Here is a 17,182-nt window from a genome sequence, read left to right on the forward strand (position 1 = left end):
AGTAATCGGAGAAAAACAAATAATAATATTGATAATACATAAACCCAGGAACATAAAAACGATTAATCGTCACAATCAAATGGGGTTTAATCTGAAGAATGTGAGGTGGGTTCAATGTCTGAAAACCTGTTAGTATAATTCACCATTACTAAGAGAATAAAGGAGAAAAATCACATGATGACAGCAAAAGCACGTATCAGAATGCAATACCCATTTATGATTAGAAAAACTAAAAACTAGCAAACTAAAACCTTGAGGAAATGTAATTTGATAACCCTACAGCCAACACCATACACAATGCCTTCCCCTAGAACAGAGGGCAAGGCAGTGTCTGCTGCCACCCCCTGCACTGAGCATTACACCGAGGGTCCTGTCCAGTGGCGTCAAGATGAAACAGCAGACGACATGAGCATCTACGCAGACAGTCCTGAGGGCTCTGCTAAAAGCTGCTGAAGTAAGTAAGTGAATAGAAGGTTACACGACATGAGATCAAACTACAACTGTCAGTTTTATTTCTACATACTAGCAGCAAACTGGAAAAACCAAAAAATCACTTGTAACAGCATCTAAAACCATGAACTAGAAAAACTTAACAAAATACATGTACAACGTGCACACTGAAAACTGCAGAGCAATTCAGAGTGGGAGAAAGCTAAGAAGATGCCGAAACCTGCCTTGACCCTGGGTCACAAGGCAGCCTGCCCAAGACGGCGCTCCCCAGGTTAACCTGCGAGTTCAAGCAATCCCGATGAAATTTGTTCTGGAAGCTCACAAACTGACTCCAGAATTCATATGGAAATGCAAAAGATCCTTGGATAGCCAAACAATTTTGGAAGAAGAAGGAAAAAATGGGGCAACTTAGTATAATCCAGTTTCAAGGATTAGCGCAAAGCTACAGCCATCAAGGCTGCGCCGCTGCACAGGCAGGCTGAGCGAGCACCAGGCCTGGACAGCAACAGACAGACACACACAGGTCCAATGAGTTATTGTCAAAAAAGACACCTACAGACATCAACGAGCGAGGGTAGTTTTTCAAAAAATTGTGCTGGAACAACTCAGCTGAATATCTACATGGGAAAAAATTTAAAAATTTTGACATCTACCTCACACCATACAAAAAAGCAAATTCCGAAATCATAAGCCTTGAGGTAAAACGGAACACTACAAAAATTCCTGAAGAAAATGCAGGTGAAAGCCTGCATTTAGTCAAAAAATGTTAAGTCAGGGCACAAAAGACTAACTATAAAAGACGGGGTTCATAACAGAACCTCATCAAACGTAAATCATTCTGTTAAAGAAATGAAAGGCAAGTCTTAAGTTGGGAACATAGTCTTACCACCTCCACCTGATGAAGGACACGTATCCAGAATATACAACAAGCTCTACCAGCTCAGTAGTAAGACAACCAGCCCACTGCAGAAAGAGGACAGAGGGCTTGGATGCTCACTTCCCGAAACAAAAAACACAAGTGGCGAACGGGCACACTGAAGGGACGAGCAACAACACTGGGCATCAGGGAAACGCAGTCCTGTATGCCACCAGGATGGCTGAAGCCCCAGGACCGACCCGGAGAGGGCTGGGCCGGGCCGGCCGGCACGCAGCCCGCTGGGCGTGGCGTGGCGCAGGGAGGCAGCTGTGCTGGCAAGCAGCCTGCAGACCCTTCTAAGTTTGGTGCAGTGGTAGGGATCCACCCAAGAGAAATGAAAACATGTGTCTGCACAGAGACATGTACACAGATGCCCACAGCTGCTTTATTCACAACAGCCCGGAACTGGAAACAAACCAAACACAGGTCCCTCAGAAGAGAAGGAGTAAACAAGACTGACATGTTCCCTCTGGGGAACACTACTCAGCAACCAAAACCAACCAGCCTGCTGGTGGAAGCAACAGCACAGAAGAATCTCAGAACACGACCTGCCTGGAAGGGGTGCGTGCTGCAGGGCCCCACTTACAGGGAGCTCTAGACAACACAAGTCCGGTCCACAGTGACAGAGGCCTGATCGCCGGTCATGGGGAGGGCATGGGGCACAGGGACTCCTTCTGGGGGTGGTGGACTGTTCTTGTCTGGACTGGGGTGTGCTACACATAGACCATGTATAAATTATACTTCAAGAAAATTGATTTTTAAAAATGAGAAAAGCTCAGGCGGGAAGGGCAGGCAGGCTCCTTGGGCAGGGCGGGGGCAGCTGGTCACTCCTCTGGGAAAGAGTGAAGCGGACCCTCCTCAGATAACACGCACAAAACTCAATTCCAGGTGCACTAGCGACCTAAAGGAAAGGTTTCAGGTCAGACTGTAATGGTTCCAAGAAAAACATACAGAATATGTATTTCCTGACCTGTTCTTAGAGAAAACTGCTTAAATAAAACAGAATCCAGAAAGAAGAGACCAGTAGATTGAAGCATATGTAATTAAGAACTTTTGTTTCTCAAAAATAATAAAAAGAACTGAAAAGATACTCACAGACTGGAAAAGATATTTGCAACACACGTAATGAACATAAGGGCTTATGTCCAAATCATACAAGGAACTGCTGATGTCAGGAAGGAAAGCAGCAGAAGATGGTCAAGGACTGAGCAGGACTTCCCGAGAGCACGACCAACAAGGACAGGAAAGACGCTGCACCTCCCGCACCATCAGAGCAGCTGGGGTTGCAAACTCGATGCAGAAGCTGCCAGACTCAAGGTGCGGCGAGCACGGACGGGCAGAGGTTCTTCGAGGCAGGGGCCTCCCTGACCGTCCTGTCAAACGGGGGCACAGGCCTGGACCTGCTCTGTCTCAGGCTGCGGCTGCAGGGCACGCAGGGCATACGCAGACTGGGCGGGGTCTGAAGTGACCAAGCACAGAAGCAGCAACGGGAGAGGGTGAGTCAGGGTTGGGCCTCGGCGGCAGAAGCGCAGGGCCTCGTCCCAAGACCTGTGTCTCCCAGGGTCTGCAGAAGCCTGGCACTCAGCTCCCCAGACGCTGGGGGGACAGATGGGGCTTCGAGTCCAGTCCCTCACCTCCCACTCCCGTCCTGGCCTCAAGGCTGAGCTTCCTCATCCTGGTTCTGCCCAAGTCAGCCCAGCTGGGAGGACCAACCTGGGGGCAGACCGATCCAGGATGAGCGTCTGGCCTGTGGTCAGCGCGGCCACAGGGCTCACCTCTGCCTACTCCCTCCTTTTGCAGGAGAGGTGCTGTTTGTTTAAATAGTAAAACCCAAAGTCAGTTCTTCAGCAAAAATAAACAAAAAAAATCCAAACAAAACTGCGACGAATCAGGTAGCCTCTAGCAAGTGTGAGCAAGAAAAAGAGCGCCCACAGACACATGCAAAACAGAGAGAGGTAAACGGGATGCAACGGCCAACAGTGAGGAACAGTCACGTTACTCCTCTGTGAAACCCTGAAGCCCTCTCCTGGGAAAACGAATCTGCAAGCTAAGCAGGCAGGAAACCCGGGGAGACGAACAGTCTCGGAGGAAGGCGGACGGCCTCCCCAGTCTGCCTGTGGGCTTGTCCCTGAGGACGCCCACCTGCCACAGAAGTTCTGTGGGTTCACCCTCACTGTCGGGGGTCCGAGCAGCCAGAAGGCCCCCAGCCCTCTCCATGACCGACTCTGGTACCAAGACGGGTAATGACATCTGGATGTCACGACAAGGAGGACTGTCCTCAAGGAGGAGACGTGAGTGTTACTAATGTAGTTCAGTGCACCAACAGCTTCAAGTGGAAAGAACAAAGAATCCTCCCAAAAGGGGCTGCAACAGCACTGGATAAAACTCAACTCTCATTCCTGAGTGCAGTTCTGGGCACGCCAGAAACAGACTCTCCTTGATCCGACAAAGGCTCTCCACCAGCGCGAGACTGGTGGGGGGAGCAACTACAGCAAACACCTTGCCGGGGTGAAGGCAGAGGCACGGCCACGAGGGGACCGACCGGCAGGTCCACAGGAACACACAGCACCCACAGGTGTCCCCAGCCATCAACGCTGCTCAGAAGAGGAAACAGAAACAACGAAACTACACAGGACTGAAGGCTGGACCTACCACGACACGTCCAAGACCTGTGTGACTGAAACTAGAGAGAAAGACCCTCGGTGTGGGCTGAAACACAGCCAGCGGGGCCCGGCACCACTGTGCGCCCACCACCCTGCAGCACACTGCCGTCCATCTCTGGTCGCTGGTCCCCACCAGGGAAAGTTGGCACCAGAAGCTCCGTCACGTAGAGACAAACCTGAGTGAGACTAAAGGTCTGAAAGTAAAAAGGAAACCTGAAGAGTACGAGAAAATGGAAGAATAATTTTATCATTTTGGAGCAGAACATGCCTTCCTGAGCAAGAACCCAAATCCGGACAGGGTTAAGGAAAAGACCCCCAGAGGCAAGTACAGAAAAGTGTACAGCCCGAGGGTAGAACATCACAAGCCAAGCCAACAAGAGCACCGAACGGGAACCTGTGCCACAAATGCGGCAGCCCACAGAGTAACATCCACAGTACATATAAATCTCCAAAAATCAGTGAGAAAGTGACAGCTGCCCCACAGAAAACCAGGCAATGACCGAGACCATGAGGTACATAGAACAAGAAACACAGTTCATCAGTGAGCACAGGAGAACGCTCCCCTCACCCACAAGTTACATTTAAAACACAAACGAGACACCACCTTCTTATTTACCAGACCTGAAAAGATCAGAAAGCCTGAAAATGCACCATGGTGGTGAAGGGGGGAGCCGGGTCCTCCTGCACAGTGTTGGGGGAGCCTACCGTTATGAAAAGCAATTGCACAGTATCCACCAGAGTTTAAAATGTTTCTATCTTTTGATTCAGCAATTAAACCGGCAGAAAGAAACACGTCCAGCAGACATGGATGTATTCGCAAAAGTGGACAACACAGACGTAAGAGAATCGGCTGTCCGCCTTGGGGTCAGCCCGCCTCCTGTTCTTGGAGGGTACTTTCCTTTTGTTAAATAAAACCTTAAAATCTTCAGGTACACAAGAACAATAGCAAAAACAGAAAAGAATGTTTGTGACAGAAGAACACCCGACTGCCCCCAAGTGAATGGGGATGAGGCATTAAATCCCGGCACGTGTGAATGAGAAGGTGGTGGGTGGAGATGCCAGGATACAGTGAGAGGCGAAACTTGAGTCAGGGATGGTATGCGGCCCCGCCTATGACGAGCCATCTGCGGGCGCTCGGGCTCACCTGTTCCACGTGGGGCTCCCTGGCGAAGGAGATCCTGGCGATGGAGTGGGACGCAATACACAGCTCCTGCCCATTCACCTCGCCCTCCTCCACCTCCACGATGCCTGCAAGGCAGCACCATCAGCCCACACAGCCTGCCCGGGCTCCCCACCACCTTTTGCCATCAAGGATTCACCAGATCTGAGCTTTGCAGTCATCAGTGCAACGACATGTCCCCCTGCCTGCAATGACCGTCCGGGGATCAAGGGGGTACAAGTGCCTTGTACAGCCCGGGAGGTGGGCTCCGAGGGCTCCCCTCTCCAGGGGTGCCCTGACCCCAGTACCCCCCTCAACCCCCGACAACCTGAATGGAAGGTCAGGTAGGCAGGTTGTGAGTAACTTCTAACTCATGAACTCGGTTAACTATTTTGGGATGAACTCCCACTGTGGGCAAAGCAGACCTCCTGACAGAACTCTCAGCTGGGCAGGGGGCCCTCTCCGCTCCAGTTCCCCCAAAGCCCCACCTGCACGGCAGCACGGACGGAAGCCGGCCGCCTGCTGCCACTGACAGAACTGAGGGACGGAGAAAAGACATCAGCCTGTTGGCACAGAGACGCTCCCACAGCTGCCCCACCACTGGCTCCCCAACCCTGTCCTAAGGCCTAACACTCTTCACCCCAAAAGGTGCTCACAGGACAATGCCTACACCTCAACCATCTCCATAAATGTGTCCCTGAGCATGGACACGCCGGAGGTCAGTAAGAGTGGGGAGCAGATGCCACCTCGCCTGCTAGCCACATCTGGGCCAGCAGAAGGGCAGCCTGCGGAGGCCCAGTGAGGGGAGTACCTGTGTTCTGGGCGCTGACGAAGGCCACCTTGTTGGTGTCGGGCTGCAGGCGGATGAAGCCACACTCCCTGTGCATGGGCTTGTGTGTGTCCGGGTGGAAGGCGCTGAACCTGGACGGGCAATCAGACAGGTGGAGCCCCAGGTGCCCCACGCCCACCAGAGCACCCAGACCGCCGCCGCCCTCCTCTTACCTGGGAGGCACCCCACTCCTCAACGTTAAGAACCGTGTGGAAACAGACACAGAGGACGTCACGTGGGACACGCAGACACCCGTGTGCGGGCTCTGGACCCTCGCTCACCGGGAAGCGCCTCCCCGAGCACCCCCAGCCCCAGCCCACAGCCTCCCCCCCTCCACTTTCCACCCTCCCACTGACCAGGAGTGGTCACGACCTTGGGGACAGGGACTTGTCCTCTGTAATCTGGGGTATATCCTTCCCCCAAGGTCCTTTCAGCCCCAACACCCCACAGGTTTCTCAGCCCTGAGCACCCCACAAACACGGCAAAATCCCACCCGAACACCAGGCCTTTCCTCTTTGGGTCTATTATCTTGCTTGGGAGTCTAACCCATCCGTAAGGTAGGAAACAGAACAGGCCCTGCGTCCACTGCACACTCTCGGTGGTAGTGGGGGGAGGCTGCATCCTGACCCGAGGGCCCCAGGTCACCAGCACCACGAACCACCACGGGAACCTACTGCTACCACAGAGGGACGTGGCCGGGCCAGTGGGGCGGCTACGGCCCACACGGGCGGGCGCAGGCCGTCTCTAACGTGACCCCTAATGAGGAGCACGCTGTGGACCAAAACCTACTACGCACGTGCACCATTATGTTTACCAAAACATATACCTTCTATCCTATTCTATTTCATTTTTGGTTATGTTAGTCACAAAACTGAGTGACCAGCATCAAAATTAATTAATGCTAGTCTCAATGTTCTCTAATGGGTATAACCCACAATTTAAAAAGACTGCTTTGCACTGTGGGTTGTTGTGTGCTATCCTGAACTTCCAGCTTTTGGCGTACACGCGGGACATTACTTTTCCCTCACCCCCTGTCGGAAGTAACATAGGCAGGTGTGAGATACCATATCCTCAGCCACTTCCCTTAGATCCCTGGGGTGCCCCCTCTCCAGCTGCCCTCACTGCGACCTGCTTCCTAAAAGGCACAGCTGGAGGCCCTGCTCTGCTGCACAGTAAGAACCTGAGAACCAACCACAACACCACCGGCTTCCCTGACACCTCAGCTGGCTCAGGGGCAGGTCGGAACGAAAGCCACGTCCCCCTATTTTCAGTAATATTGGGGTGACTGGTTTCCACACAGGAATGCAGCATGAGATGAAGGATTTAACTGAGCACCTACACTTATTTTTATGTTTGGATTAACAAGCCTGAGATTCTGTGGTCAGCTTCACATTTTCCAGAACATAAGAAAGTACCATTTCCACCCACCCACGGTGTCAGGGACAGGTGCAGGCCGGGAGAGGGTGCCTTTCTCAAAGAAACCACCAGGTGCATCTGTCCCTTCCCACCTAGTGTTCGTGGGCCTCTTGTCAGCCAGAACCGCCCCTGCAGAGGACTGGGCAGACTCACGAGAAGTTCAGCATAGGCTGGCCCACATGGGAGATGTGCGCCTCCTCCAGGTACTGGAAGGGCTGCAGTGTCGGGAAGGTACCAGCGCCCGGCGGGTCTGACAGCCAGGTGCCCAGCATCCAGGACAGCGGCTCCACCACGGGGTTCATCCTGGCGGGCTCTGGGGACAGAAGGAAGAGACAGTCAGCGGCTCTGTGCCCAATGGTCTCCCTCCAGCCACCTGTGCTGAGCTGCGTGTGGAAGCCCACTCTGTACCAGAGCATGCCCTTGTTGGCTAACCCTGTGGGCCGTCAGCAGGCCATCTGCCACCTGTCAGGAGGGGAGAAGACCAAGCAATTAGCAAACGTCCTCTTTCCAGACCTGGCTTCGGACCCTGCAGCTCCTCCTCCACAGAAAAGAGAGCCAGAGGGCCTGGCGGGCAGGGGGAGGCCTGGGGAAGCAGGTGCCCCCATGGTGCCTCAGGGACGGAGATGAGCGGCAGAGGAAGCTGTGAAAAGCGGACGGGGTCTCAGGGCAGGTAAAGTGTGCAGCGCACACTCTGCGAGCAAGGTTTGCATGTGACTGCAGCTCCCCAGGGAGCCTCTGGACCCCAGGCCAGCAGCACCCTGGGCTTCCTTTAGACCGAGAAGGGCACAGAAGCAGCCCGTGACTGAAGTGTGAGGGGCGACACGAAGGCCTTGAATGGAGGGGTCCAGAGACAGGACCACAGGCAAGGGTGGGTGGCCACCCCTACTCTGCCAGGGGGTGCCAGGCAGAAAACCCCCACCCCATGTCCCAGTCCTACTGGGCCAAGCAGTTGGGGTGGACCCTGGCTATGGACCACGTGCTGACTTTTTAGAACCTGGCTCCCGTGGTCCCCACGTCACCATCTGCGGCCTACATGCCCGAGACTGCCGGAAGGTGGGGCTGTTGCCGTGCACCTGGCCCATCCAGGGCACCAGGACTGGAGGTCTGATGCCCAGATGCAGTCCAGACTCTTCCCCTGGATGCCTGCTTCCCACACCTTGTCAGCCTTCACCCGAACAGCACGAACGGCATAAGGAAAAGCAGAGGAGAGAGGCAGGGGTCAGCTGACCTGATCAGAGGTTTCAACAGACCCAAAGAAGCCAAAGCAAGGGGACCCACTTCCCAGTCATACACACCAAGGGCCTCTTGACCTCTAAAATTACACCACCTTTGACTATAAATTGAAAGCAGTCTGGGAGAATAACACCCAAGAGGAAAGGACTCACAGGGCTCTGGCGGTGGAGGAGGGACAGGCCACGTTTAAGAACACGGGCCTGTGGAGCAGGCCGAGCTTGTGGCCAGGCCCAGGCACGAAGCACGAACAGAGGCTGGAGAACAGGGACTTGCACCTCTGACGTCTGAGTCTGCACGGGGCAAAAACGGGGCCCGAGTTGGGGTGTGTGAAAATCTCCTCCTTCCCCCGCTGGCCCTCTCTTCCAGCATCCCCTTTCACACTGCCCGGGGGGGCATTAGAAAGTGAGGATGGCAGCGTTTGAGCCTTGATGGGTAGAAAGTTCATAATTAAACAGCGAGGGAAATTTAAGCCCGGATTTTAGTATTGATCCTTGGTGGAAGTAAGGAACGAAAGCTTCAAAGTCAAAAGTCTAGGCTCCAGCAGATCCTGCTGCTGCTGATTACCGGTAACACGTGAAGGCCTGCAACACACCAGACCCCTCCCAGGGAGGGGGACAGGCAGCGAGCTACTGGGAGACAAGCCTCGCCACCCCCCGGGCGCTGACACCCGGGCGAGGGAAGAGAGTTGTGCACAAAGAAGTGAAGAGAGACGCCGAGTCTCATGGACACCAGGTGACGAGCCAGGACTGGGGGTGCATCTTGAGATCTTACCTAAGAGGGCGAGGCCGGTCTCCGTGAGGGGTGTGCAGAGACCAGAGTGGGAGTAGGGGCCCTGCAGCTGCTCTGAAGAGCAGACCCGGCAGACAGGCCACAGACACAAGGTTCCTGGGCTGGAAGGCTGGGCCAGGAGAGCCTTATCAGCCCCTTGGAGGGCTCTGGCCTTGACTCTGAGCAGAGCCCTGGACAGGTCCAAGGGGAAGGGCTAGGGGCCCCTGGCTGGTGGGGAGGAGGGTGGCCTGGGCCCGGGGCAGGGATGGAGGTTGGGGAAAGGGCCAGATTCTGGATCTGACCCAAGATGAGGCTAACTGGACTTGTTGACGGCTTGGACGTGGGCGCAAGAGAGGGAGGTGATCCCAACGTTCATGGCCAGACAACTGAGAAAACGCATGGCTTCCGACTGGAAGGAAGAGGCTGTGGTTTGAAGTCTGAGGTCCCAACGACAGAAGGCAGTAGCTCAGCAGGCCCATGACGCTCAGAATGAACAGGAATCTTAGCAAAGCACAGGGTTCAGAATGTAACCAGCTGCTCCACCTGGAGCTGTGGTCTGCGACCCCTCAGCCCCCAACACACACACCTGCGCCATCCATATGGACCTTAAAGGCGCCCCACTCTGAAGGGGCCCCTTGGAGAAGTCAGGGACTCCCAGGGTCCTCCTGGGGCAGCCCCAGAGCCAGCATAAAAAGGGGTACAGCTTGGGTGGGGAGGCCAGGACCTGACTTTTCTCCGGATTCCAGGACCAGAGGGTCTCTGTGAGCCCCCGAGGACACATGGACCACCCTGCACGTTCTTCACTGGCTCAGGAAGCGCTGGTCTGCCTTCAAGCTCCTCTTGTGACACAAGCGTACATTCAAAACAGCCAGACCGCTTGCGGGGGAAGCTGGCCCTGCGGACTGCGTTCCTTCTCGCGTCCGCTTCCTGCGACCAGGACCTGCGTGGGATCCTACCACCAGGTAAAACGAAGTTCAAGCCAACACGTGCTTAATAGGACAAGTAATGTCTCTTCGGAATGCTAAAGGTGCGAGTCACAAGGGAGATGCATGCACCACGCACGGCAGCAACATTCACATGGCAGGAACTACTGCAGACACACAGGTGCTGACAGAAGGAAACTAAAGGAATCTCAATTCATGTCTGTGTCCAGCGAATAATACGCAAGTAACAAACAGCATCTCTACGTAATGTGATGAACGAGGTGTTTCTGACGGATGTGCAATGAACTTTGTAGCTTAAATCCAGGAAATACTCCTCCTTTTCAAGCTCCTCTGAGAGGCTCAAGAAGACTGGCCTTACCTGTGAGTGCTACACAGTAAACAGACTTCTCATGGCACTGCTCACAACGCCACAAGACCAGAAATTTAGTGTATCAGACGTCCCTTAAAAACATGCTACGAAAGAGACACCAGACACAGAAACTAGCACTTTCCCTGACTCTTATCTGTACAGAAGTCTGGAGCAGGGGTCAGGACAGGGTGGTGGGGCATGAGACAGCCTGGGGTCTTCACCCATCAAAACTCATCCAGGGACGCCCAAGAGCTGCCTCATTCACGTAAATTACACCTCAGTGAAAATGTGAAGAGGCAACATTTTTGCAAAACAACAAGCATCAAAGACTGGAGACAAACGCCTTTCCCTGGATCTGCTGACTGTGTTACAACAGTGCAGGCCTCGGGCCCACGCGGGAGGACTGCGGCAGGGACAGGCCCTCTGCTGCAGATCTTCTTCTATTTTAAGAAAAGCCAGAGATGCTGATTTGGGGGCAAAATATCCTAATTTCCAAAGAACTAAGACGACAAGAACAGGCTGTGGTGAGTTACATCCCCTCGTCCCTGGCTGGCTGTCCGTGAGTAGCTACAGCCTTGGCCTAAGGACACACGGCCTATGGAGGACTCTCCCCCCACCGCCACAAGGTCAGGGCCCACACCTCAGTCCTTACTCCCTCCCACCCCTCCCTCTTCCAGCTGGAGCAGGAGGCTGGTACACCAGTAAACCCCCGTGCCCCGAACTGATGGCTCCCACAGAGTAAAGCAAAATCTCAGGGCCTCAGCTGGGTTTCTTCCTAAGCGAGCAGATTTCTGTGCTGTTTGAGATGGCCTGGGGAACACCTGAAGGTCCTGCAGATGTGCTGACATGCAGGGACGGCCTGTGCAAAGACAGGCAGGGTGGTCCCTGATGTCAGTATGGAATCACCGGCCTGCAAGTGCAGGCTGGACAGAGAGACAGAGCCTGCTGTGAGATGTGTGTGAGACCATGGTCTCCATGGGCTGGCCAGGAGGACTCCACAGGGTCTACTGTAAGGACTGGGCTTTTGACAGGATGGGCTCCTCCTGACCCCCTCCAGGGACTCCAGCACCTAGAAGGTGGTGGGTGAGGAGCAAAAATGGATGAAGGATGGACTGGGCAGGGGTTTCCACCACATCCCTACGAGGCAAGAAATGTTTTCTTAAGCAATCCTAACAAAAGGCAGAAAATGTCACTGGGAGACAGAGATGAGACAGGAGGCGCAGATGGAAAATCTTCTGGAAGACGACCTCCTGGCTGCTGCTGAACGGACAGCATGGCGCATACGGGGCCAGGGCTGACAAACGCAGGTCCTGGGAGGTTCCGGCTGCCGGGCCTGAGGCAAGCCTGTTACACCTCAGAGGCCAATGCAGGGTTGGGGGACCAGCGGGGGACACTAATGCTGGTCCGCCTGACCCTTCCCCCTCCGTGACAATGGCGCCGGGCCAGGTCTGAGTGCAGGCCCACCTGACAGGGCTGGGCAGCGTGGCTCCGGCAGGGAGGAGCTGGAGCGGCGAAGAACAGCCGGGAGAGGTGAAAGAGGGACTGACCAGGGGCCCGGACAGGGAGGCAGCCAAGGGGGCTGAGGGTGGAAGTTAGAAGCCTGGAGGCCTGAGGAGAGTTGGCAAAGCCAGAATGTGAGACTTGAGGCTTAGGATGCGCCGGTTAGTGGGGGTTAGGTTAGGGCAGCCGGTGAGGACAGGAGGAAGATGATGGGGTGGGGCAGGGAGGGGGTGTGCCCAGGAGCGGCTGGAGTCCCAGGCCGGCAGCCTGAGTGGCTTGGCAACAATCCAGGGACAGTGTGAGCCCCATGAGCCGGGGTGGACACTGCCACCAGGACAGGTCAGAACCACCAGAGAGGTGGACCCAGCCCGGGTCATCGGCACCTGCACAGAGGGCGGGAGAGACGGCTGAGGGCCCAGCTCCCTGCCTTCATCAGATTCAAAGCACACGCGCTTGTAAGTCGACTTTGCAAGGGTGGGGAAGTGCACAAAGGCCATGGGAAGCCTTCGCAGCCGCAGTTCACTGAGTCTCTGGGCACAGAACTGCTCACCCAGATGCTGGCGGTTCCGGAGTCCACAGAGCTGGCCTGTGACAGACACTCCTTCACGTCACAAGGAAGAGTCAAAGAGGAAGCAGTGTGTTTACGTGGCAGTAAATGAAAGAAGATCAGAAAATTCTAAGATGACTCTTAAAGTCAGAAGAAACATTTCAAGTAAAAACGTATATACTTGGTTGGAAACAAAAGGTGCAGGCAGGCAGTGAACAGCAGGAGACTGCACTGCCTGAGCACCTGGCTTTGCAACGCAGGTCGGTCCAGCACTGTGAGGATCTCACTATGCTCTGAGAAACACACCAGGTTGGGTCCTCCTGGTTGAGTCGTTTGCTCTTAATTGCGACGAACTTTAATTTGGACAAGGACCACAGGGCAGGCAGTAAACAATGGTGGTGGGCAGAGGGATTCCATGCTTCCTCCCGGCTACAGTGCCCCGGCCCAGCAGTGCCCACAGAGGCTGCCCAGCGCTGGGGGCTAACCAGGCTCCTCCGCGGGCTGGCTGCTCTGCACCCTGACCGCGCCAAGCTGTGCGCCAGCCGCGAACTGCTGCCAGCATCTCAGCCACTGTCTCTCCTCGTTTCCACTGAGTGTTGTGGCGGTGGGCGGTAGCAACCCGGCACTCCTAAGACCCAAATTCCAAGGTACACGTGCCTACACATATGTCAGAGTCCACCAAACTCTATCCGTAAGATGTGTGTATTTTACTGTACGTAAATTATACTCAGAAAAATAAAAATAAAACGAATTTAAAGTTAAACAAATGAGAAGTATAGTACATAAAGGATCTAGCCTATTTGCCACTTTCAATCTCTTCACGTAAATTTTTCTTTTATTAAAATCTCAACCAAAATGCAAAAACAAAAATTTAAATTTTCTCCAGGAAATTTAAATTTTCGTTTTTTGGCCCAAGACAGTGAAAGCAGGCTTACCCATCCCTAAGTTTTCTAAACTCCGGACAGCGTCAAGGTTCTTCAAGGTTGTTTTCTGCCAATATACGGGAAGTGTCTGCACCTGGCTGCAACAGCTCAGCAGGAAGTGACTGCCATGTGTGAGGAGGGCATGCTGGGAACTGTAGTTCCAGCATAAAAGAGGAGCCCTCAGAAAAGAGCAGGAGACACAGACAGACCCAGACCAGAGAACCAGCATCTTAGAGGGGAGGGGCTTCAGAGATCAAGCAGGACACAGCGGGGCTGTTATGTCTGGGGCAGGCAGGAGTGGGTGGCCACCCCGTTACTCCCACTGGCGACCAGAGGGCACCAACTGGTTGAGCAGGGTTAGGCACGTGGCCAAGGCTGTTTTGAACAGTCACCCTGGAAACTCTGGCCGTGTCCCCTCTGTCTCTTGGCAAACTCGCAAGCAGACAGGCTGAGGACCCCGACGGCAGGCGCATCCCCTGGGCCTTAGGGATGGGCTCCTTTCCAGAGCCGGTGACAACAGTGTTCCCCGCCACAGCCCAGAGACCATGACGCCAAATGCACCGCACAACAGGTTCGGGGGCTGGCCACCCAGGCAGAGAGGACACTGCGCTGGCCCCGGTGGTCTGGCTGGCGCCCAGTGACTGGCACATCATGGAGGGCAAGGCCTTGCTCTATCACCGGCGAAATGGAAAGGCACCCAAAAAAAAGAAAAAAGAGTGTATTTTCTATAAAATACAAAAAGACAGAAAAAGAGGCCAAATAATTATTATTTACAGATATGACTGATTACCTACTTTATCCAAAAGTCCCACCTGAAAAACCATGAGATTCAACAAGTGAATCTGTTAGGTGGTCCTTTTTAACACCGGGCAGCCCCCGCCCCGCACACTAGCAACAGCCAAACCAAAAGTGTGTGTGTGTGTAGAGGGGGTGCTTCCACTTTCAACTCTGACATGGAAAGAGCGGAGGAGTCACAACTCCTGGCTTCACAAGAAAAACCATGAAAGAACGGAAAATCAAGGACTCTCCTTGGACCCACCAGAGAGTGAGGTCACAGAAGTCTCCCTGAAACCTGGAGAGGCGCTGACAGAACCCCGAGCCCTGCTCACCTGGAGCAGAAACTCCCGGAGACGCGACTGCGGGGAAGCCCTGCCCACCATGGACGAAGTGCTGAGGGGTGGAGTGCAGAATCTCGCTTTTAGGAACCCCACTGAGTTCTCACCAGGAAAAGCCAAGAAAATAATCTCCTCAAGGCCCTGGCAGGGGGAGGGGAAGGGAACCAAGAATAAATAAGCCCAGAGTATCCTTCGAAACAAAGGCTGCCATGACCTGCAGGGGAAAGAGTCCAGCAGAGCTACACCTCACCTGGGGGAAGGGCCTCTCCCCACTCGGCCCCTCTAGCCTGCTGGTCTGGTCTCACCCAAGGGAAGGGAAAGGAGGGGAGAGAAAGCGAAGAAATGCTCATGAAGGTCACAGACCAGGAACACAGGCAGCTGAAAGGCTGAAATTTAATCATAAGGTTATGAAATGCTTCCCCTCCTGAAGGGTAACAAGGGAAAATGCCCCGAGGTGTGCACTGAAATAAGATTATGAAATGCCCCGAGGTACACTTCAGAGAAACCCAAAGACAACAGAGGAGACAAAAATGAGGACCTCAGAGGAATCTGAAGCCTTGGCATTTACAGTACAGCTACAGGAGATTAGACACAGCCCAAACACTAGTCAGGCTAACACAATACCTCAGAGAAAGGCCTGTTTTTATCACGACACACCATGTCCACCTTTCCAAGTAAGGCACAAGGCATGCTCAAAGGCAAGAAAAGACAGTCTGAAGAGATGGAACCTGAATGAGATAAGGCAGAAATGCTGGAATTATCAGACTTGGATTTAAAATACGATGATTAACATGCTGTGGGACTGCTGGTGGAAAAGTGGACACCATGCAAGAAGACATGAGTGCTGCAAGAGGGGAGGGAAACGCTGCAAAGAATCAAAACACTGTAACAAGTGACAAATGCCTCCCATGGACAAGGCTGAGGAAGGAATCAGTGCATCTGAAGACATGTCAGTAGGAACTTCCCAAAACAAAATGCAAAAGGAAAAAAGAATGAGGGGAAAAAAAGAGAACAGAACACCAGGGAACAATACGACAATAAAGAAGTGCCACATACGCACAATGCAAGAAGGAGAAGAAAGGAAGGAGAGGAAGAAATATGTGAAGTAATAGCTGAGAATTTTTTAACATTAATGGCAGACACCAAACCACAGATCCACGAAGCTCAGAGAACAGCAAGCACAATAAATACCAGAAAGCCTACATCTAGGCACACCATATTCAAACTGTAGAAAACCTGAGATGAAGACGCTCTCAAAAGAGGGAGGAACCGGGAATACTCTGCTCCCTTTGCACTTGCACTGCCCTTGAAGCACAGTGCAGTGTTACCTGAAGGTGGACACAGGTTAGTTATAAGTGTATAGTGCACACTTTAGGACAACCACTAAAAACATTTTTTTAAAAAAGTATAATTGATATGCTACAGAAGTAGAGGAAATGAAATCAAATCAAATGCTCCATTAAAACCAGAAAAGGCTGAAAACCAGAGGAAGAAAACAAAAGAAGCAAATAGAAATCAGTTACAAACACGACAGATATCAAGCCAGTTGCAGAAATGACTAGTTTACATTTGAGTGGTCTAAGACCATCCAGCAAAAGATGCAGACCATCAGAGTAGATAAAAAAAAAAAAAAAGACCCACTCTATGATGTATATAAGAAACTCACTTTGGTATAGAGGGGACATAGCTCAACCTAATAAAAACTATTTATGACAAACCTCTAGCCAGCACTAATACTCAGTAGTGAAAAGCTGAAAGCCTTTCTGCTAAAATCTGGAACAAGACCAGGATGCTCACTCTCAGCACTTTTATTCAATGTAGTATTGTAAGTCCTAGCCATAGCGATTAGACAAGCAAAAGAAATAAAAGGGATTCAGACTAGAAAAGGAGAGGTAAAACTGTCACTATATATGGATGACATGATATTATACACAGAAAACCCTAAAGGTTCCACACAAAAACTACTAGAGCTGATAAGAGAATTCATCGAGGGAGCAGGACACAACAGCAGCACACAGAACTCAGTGGCACTTCTCTACACTAGCAATGGAGAAAAGGAAAGTAAGGAAACAATCCCTTAAAAAATCACATCAAAAACAACAACAACAAAAAACTTAGGAATAAATCTGACCAAGGAAGTGAAAGCTCATATGCAGAGAACTATAAAACACTGACTAAGGAAATTAAAGACGACTTAAAGAAATGGGAAGATATGCCATGTTCTGAGATTGGAAGAATTAATATTTTAAAAAAGGACATACTAACCAAAGCAATCTACAGACTTAATGTGATCCCTATCAAATTACCCAGGACATTTTTCACAGAACCAGAACAAATAATCCTAAAATTTATATGGAATCACAAAAGACC

General features: G+C 52.6%; 1 protein-coding gene across 3 annotated transcripts in view; it reads right to left on the reverse strand.

Moving 5' to 3' along the window:
* THAP4 (THAP domain containing 4) overlaps positions 1-17,182 on the reverse strand; it is a 32,795-nt gene that overhangs the window by 6,250 nt on the left and 9,363 nt on the right. For 2 of the 3 annotated variants that reach the window (XM_032480784.1, XM_032480785.1), the window contains exons 3-5: positions 7,587-7,746; positions 6,000-6,109; positions 5,174-5,277 (exon numbers count right to left, since the gene is read on the reverse strand). In XM_032480784.1, coding sequence (XP_032336675.1) covers positions 5,174-5,277; positions 6,000-6,109; positions 7,587-7,746 — 374 coding nt within the window. Of the gene's footprint in view, positions 1-5,173; positions 5,278-5,999; positions 6,110-7,586; positions 7,747-13,709; positions 13,817-17,182 lie in introns of those variants that run through there. The other variant, XM_006181830.3, reaches the window with a different exon arrangement.

The sequence above is a fragment of the Camelus ferus genome, chromosome 5 (assembly GCF_009834535.1).
Source record: "Camelus ferus isolate YT-003-E chromosome 5, BCGSAC_Cfer_1.0, whole genome shotgun sequence".
NCBI lineage: Eukaryota > Metazoa > Chordata > Mammalia > Artiodactyla > Camelidae > Camelus > Camelus ferus.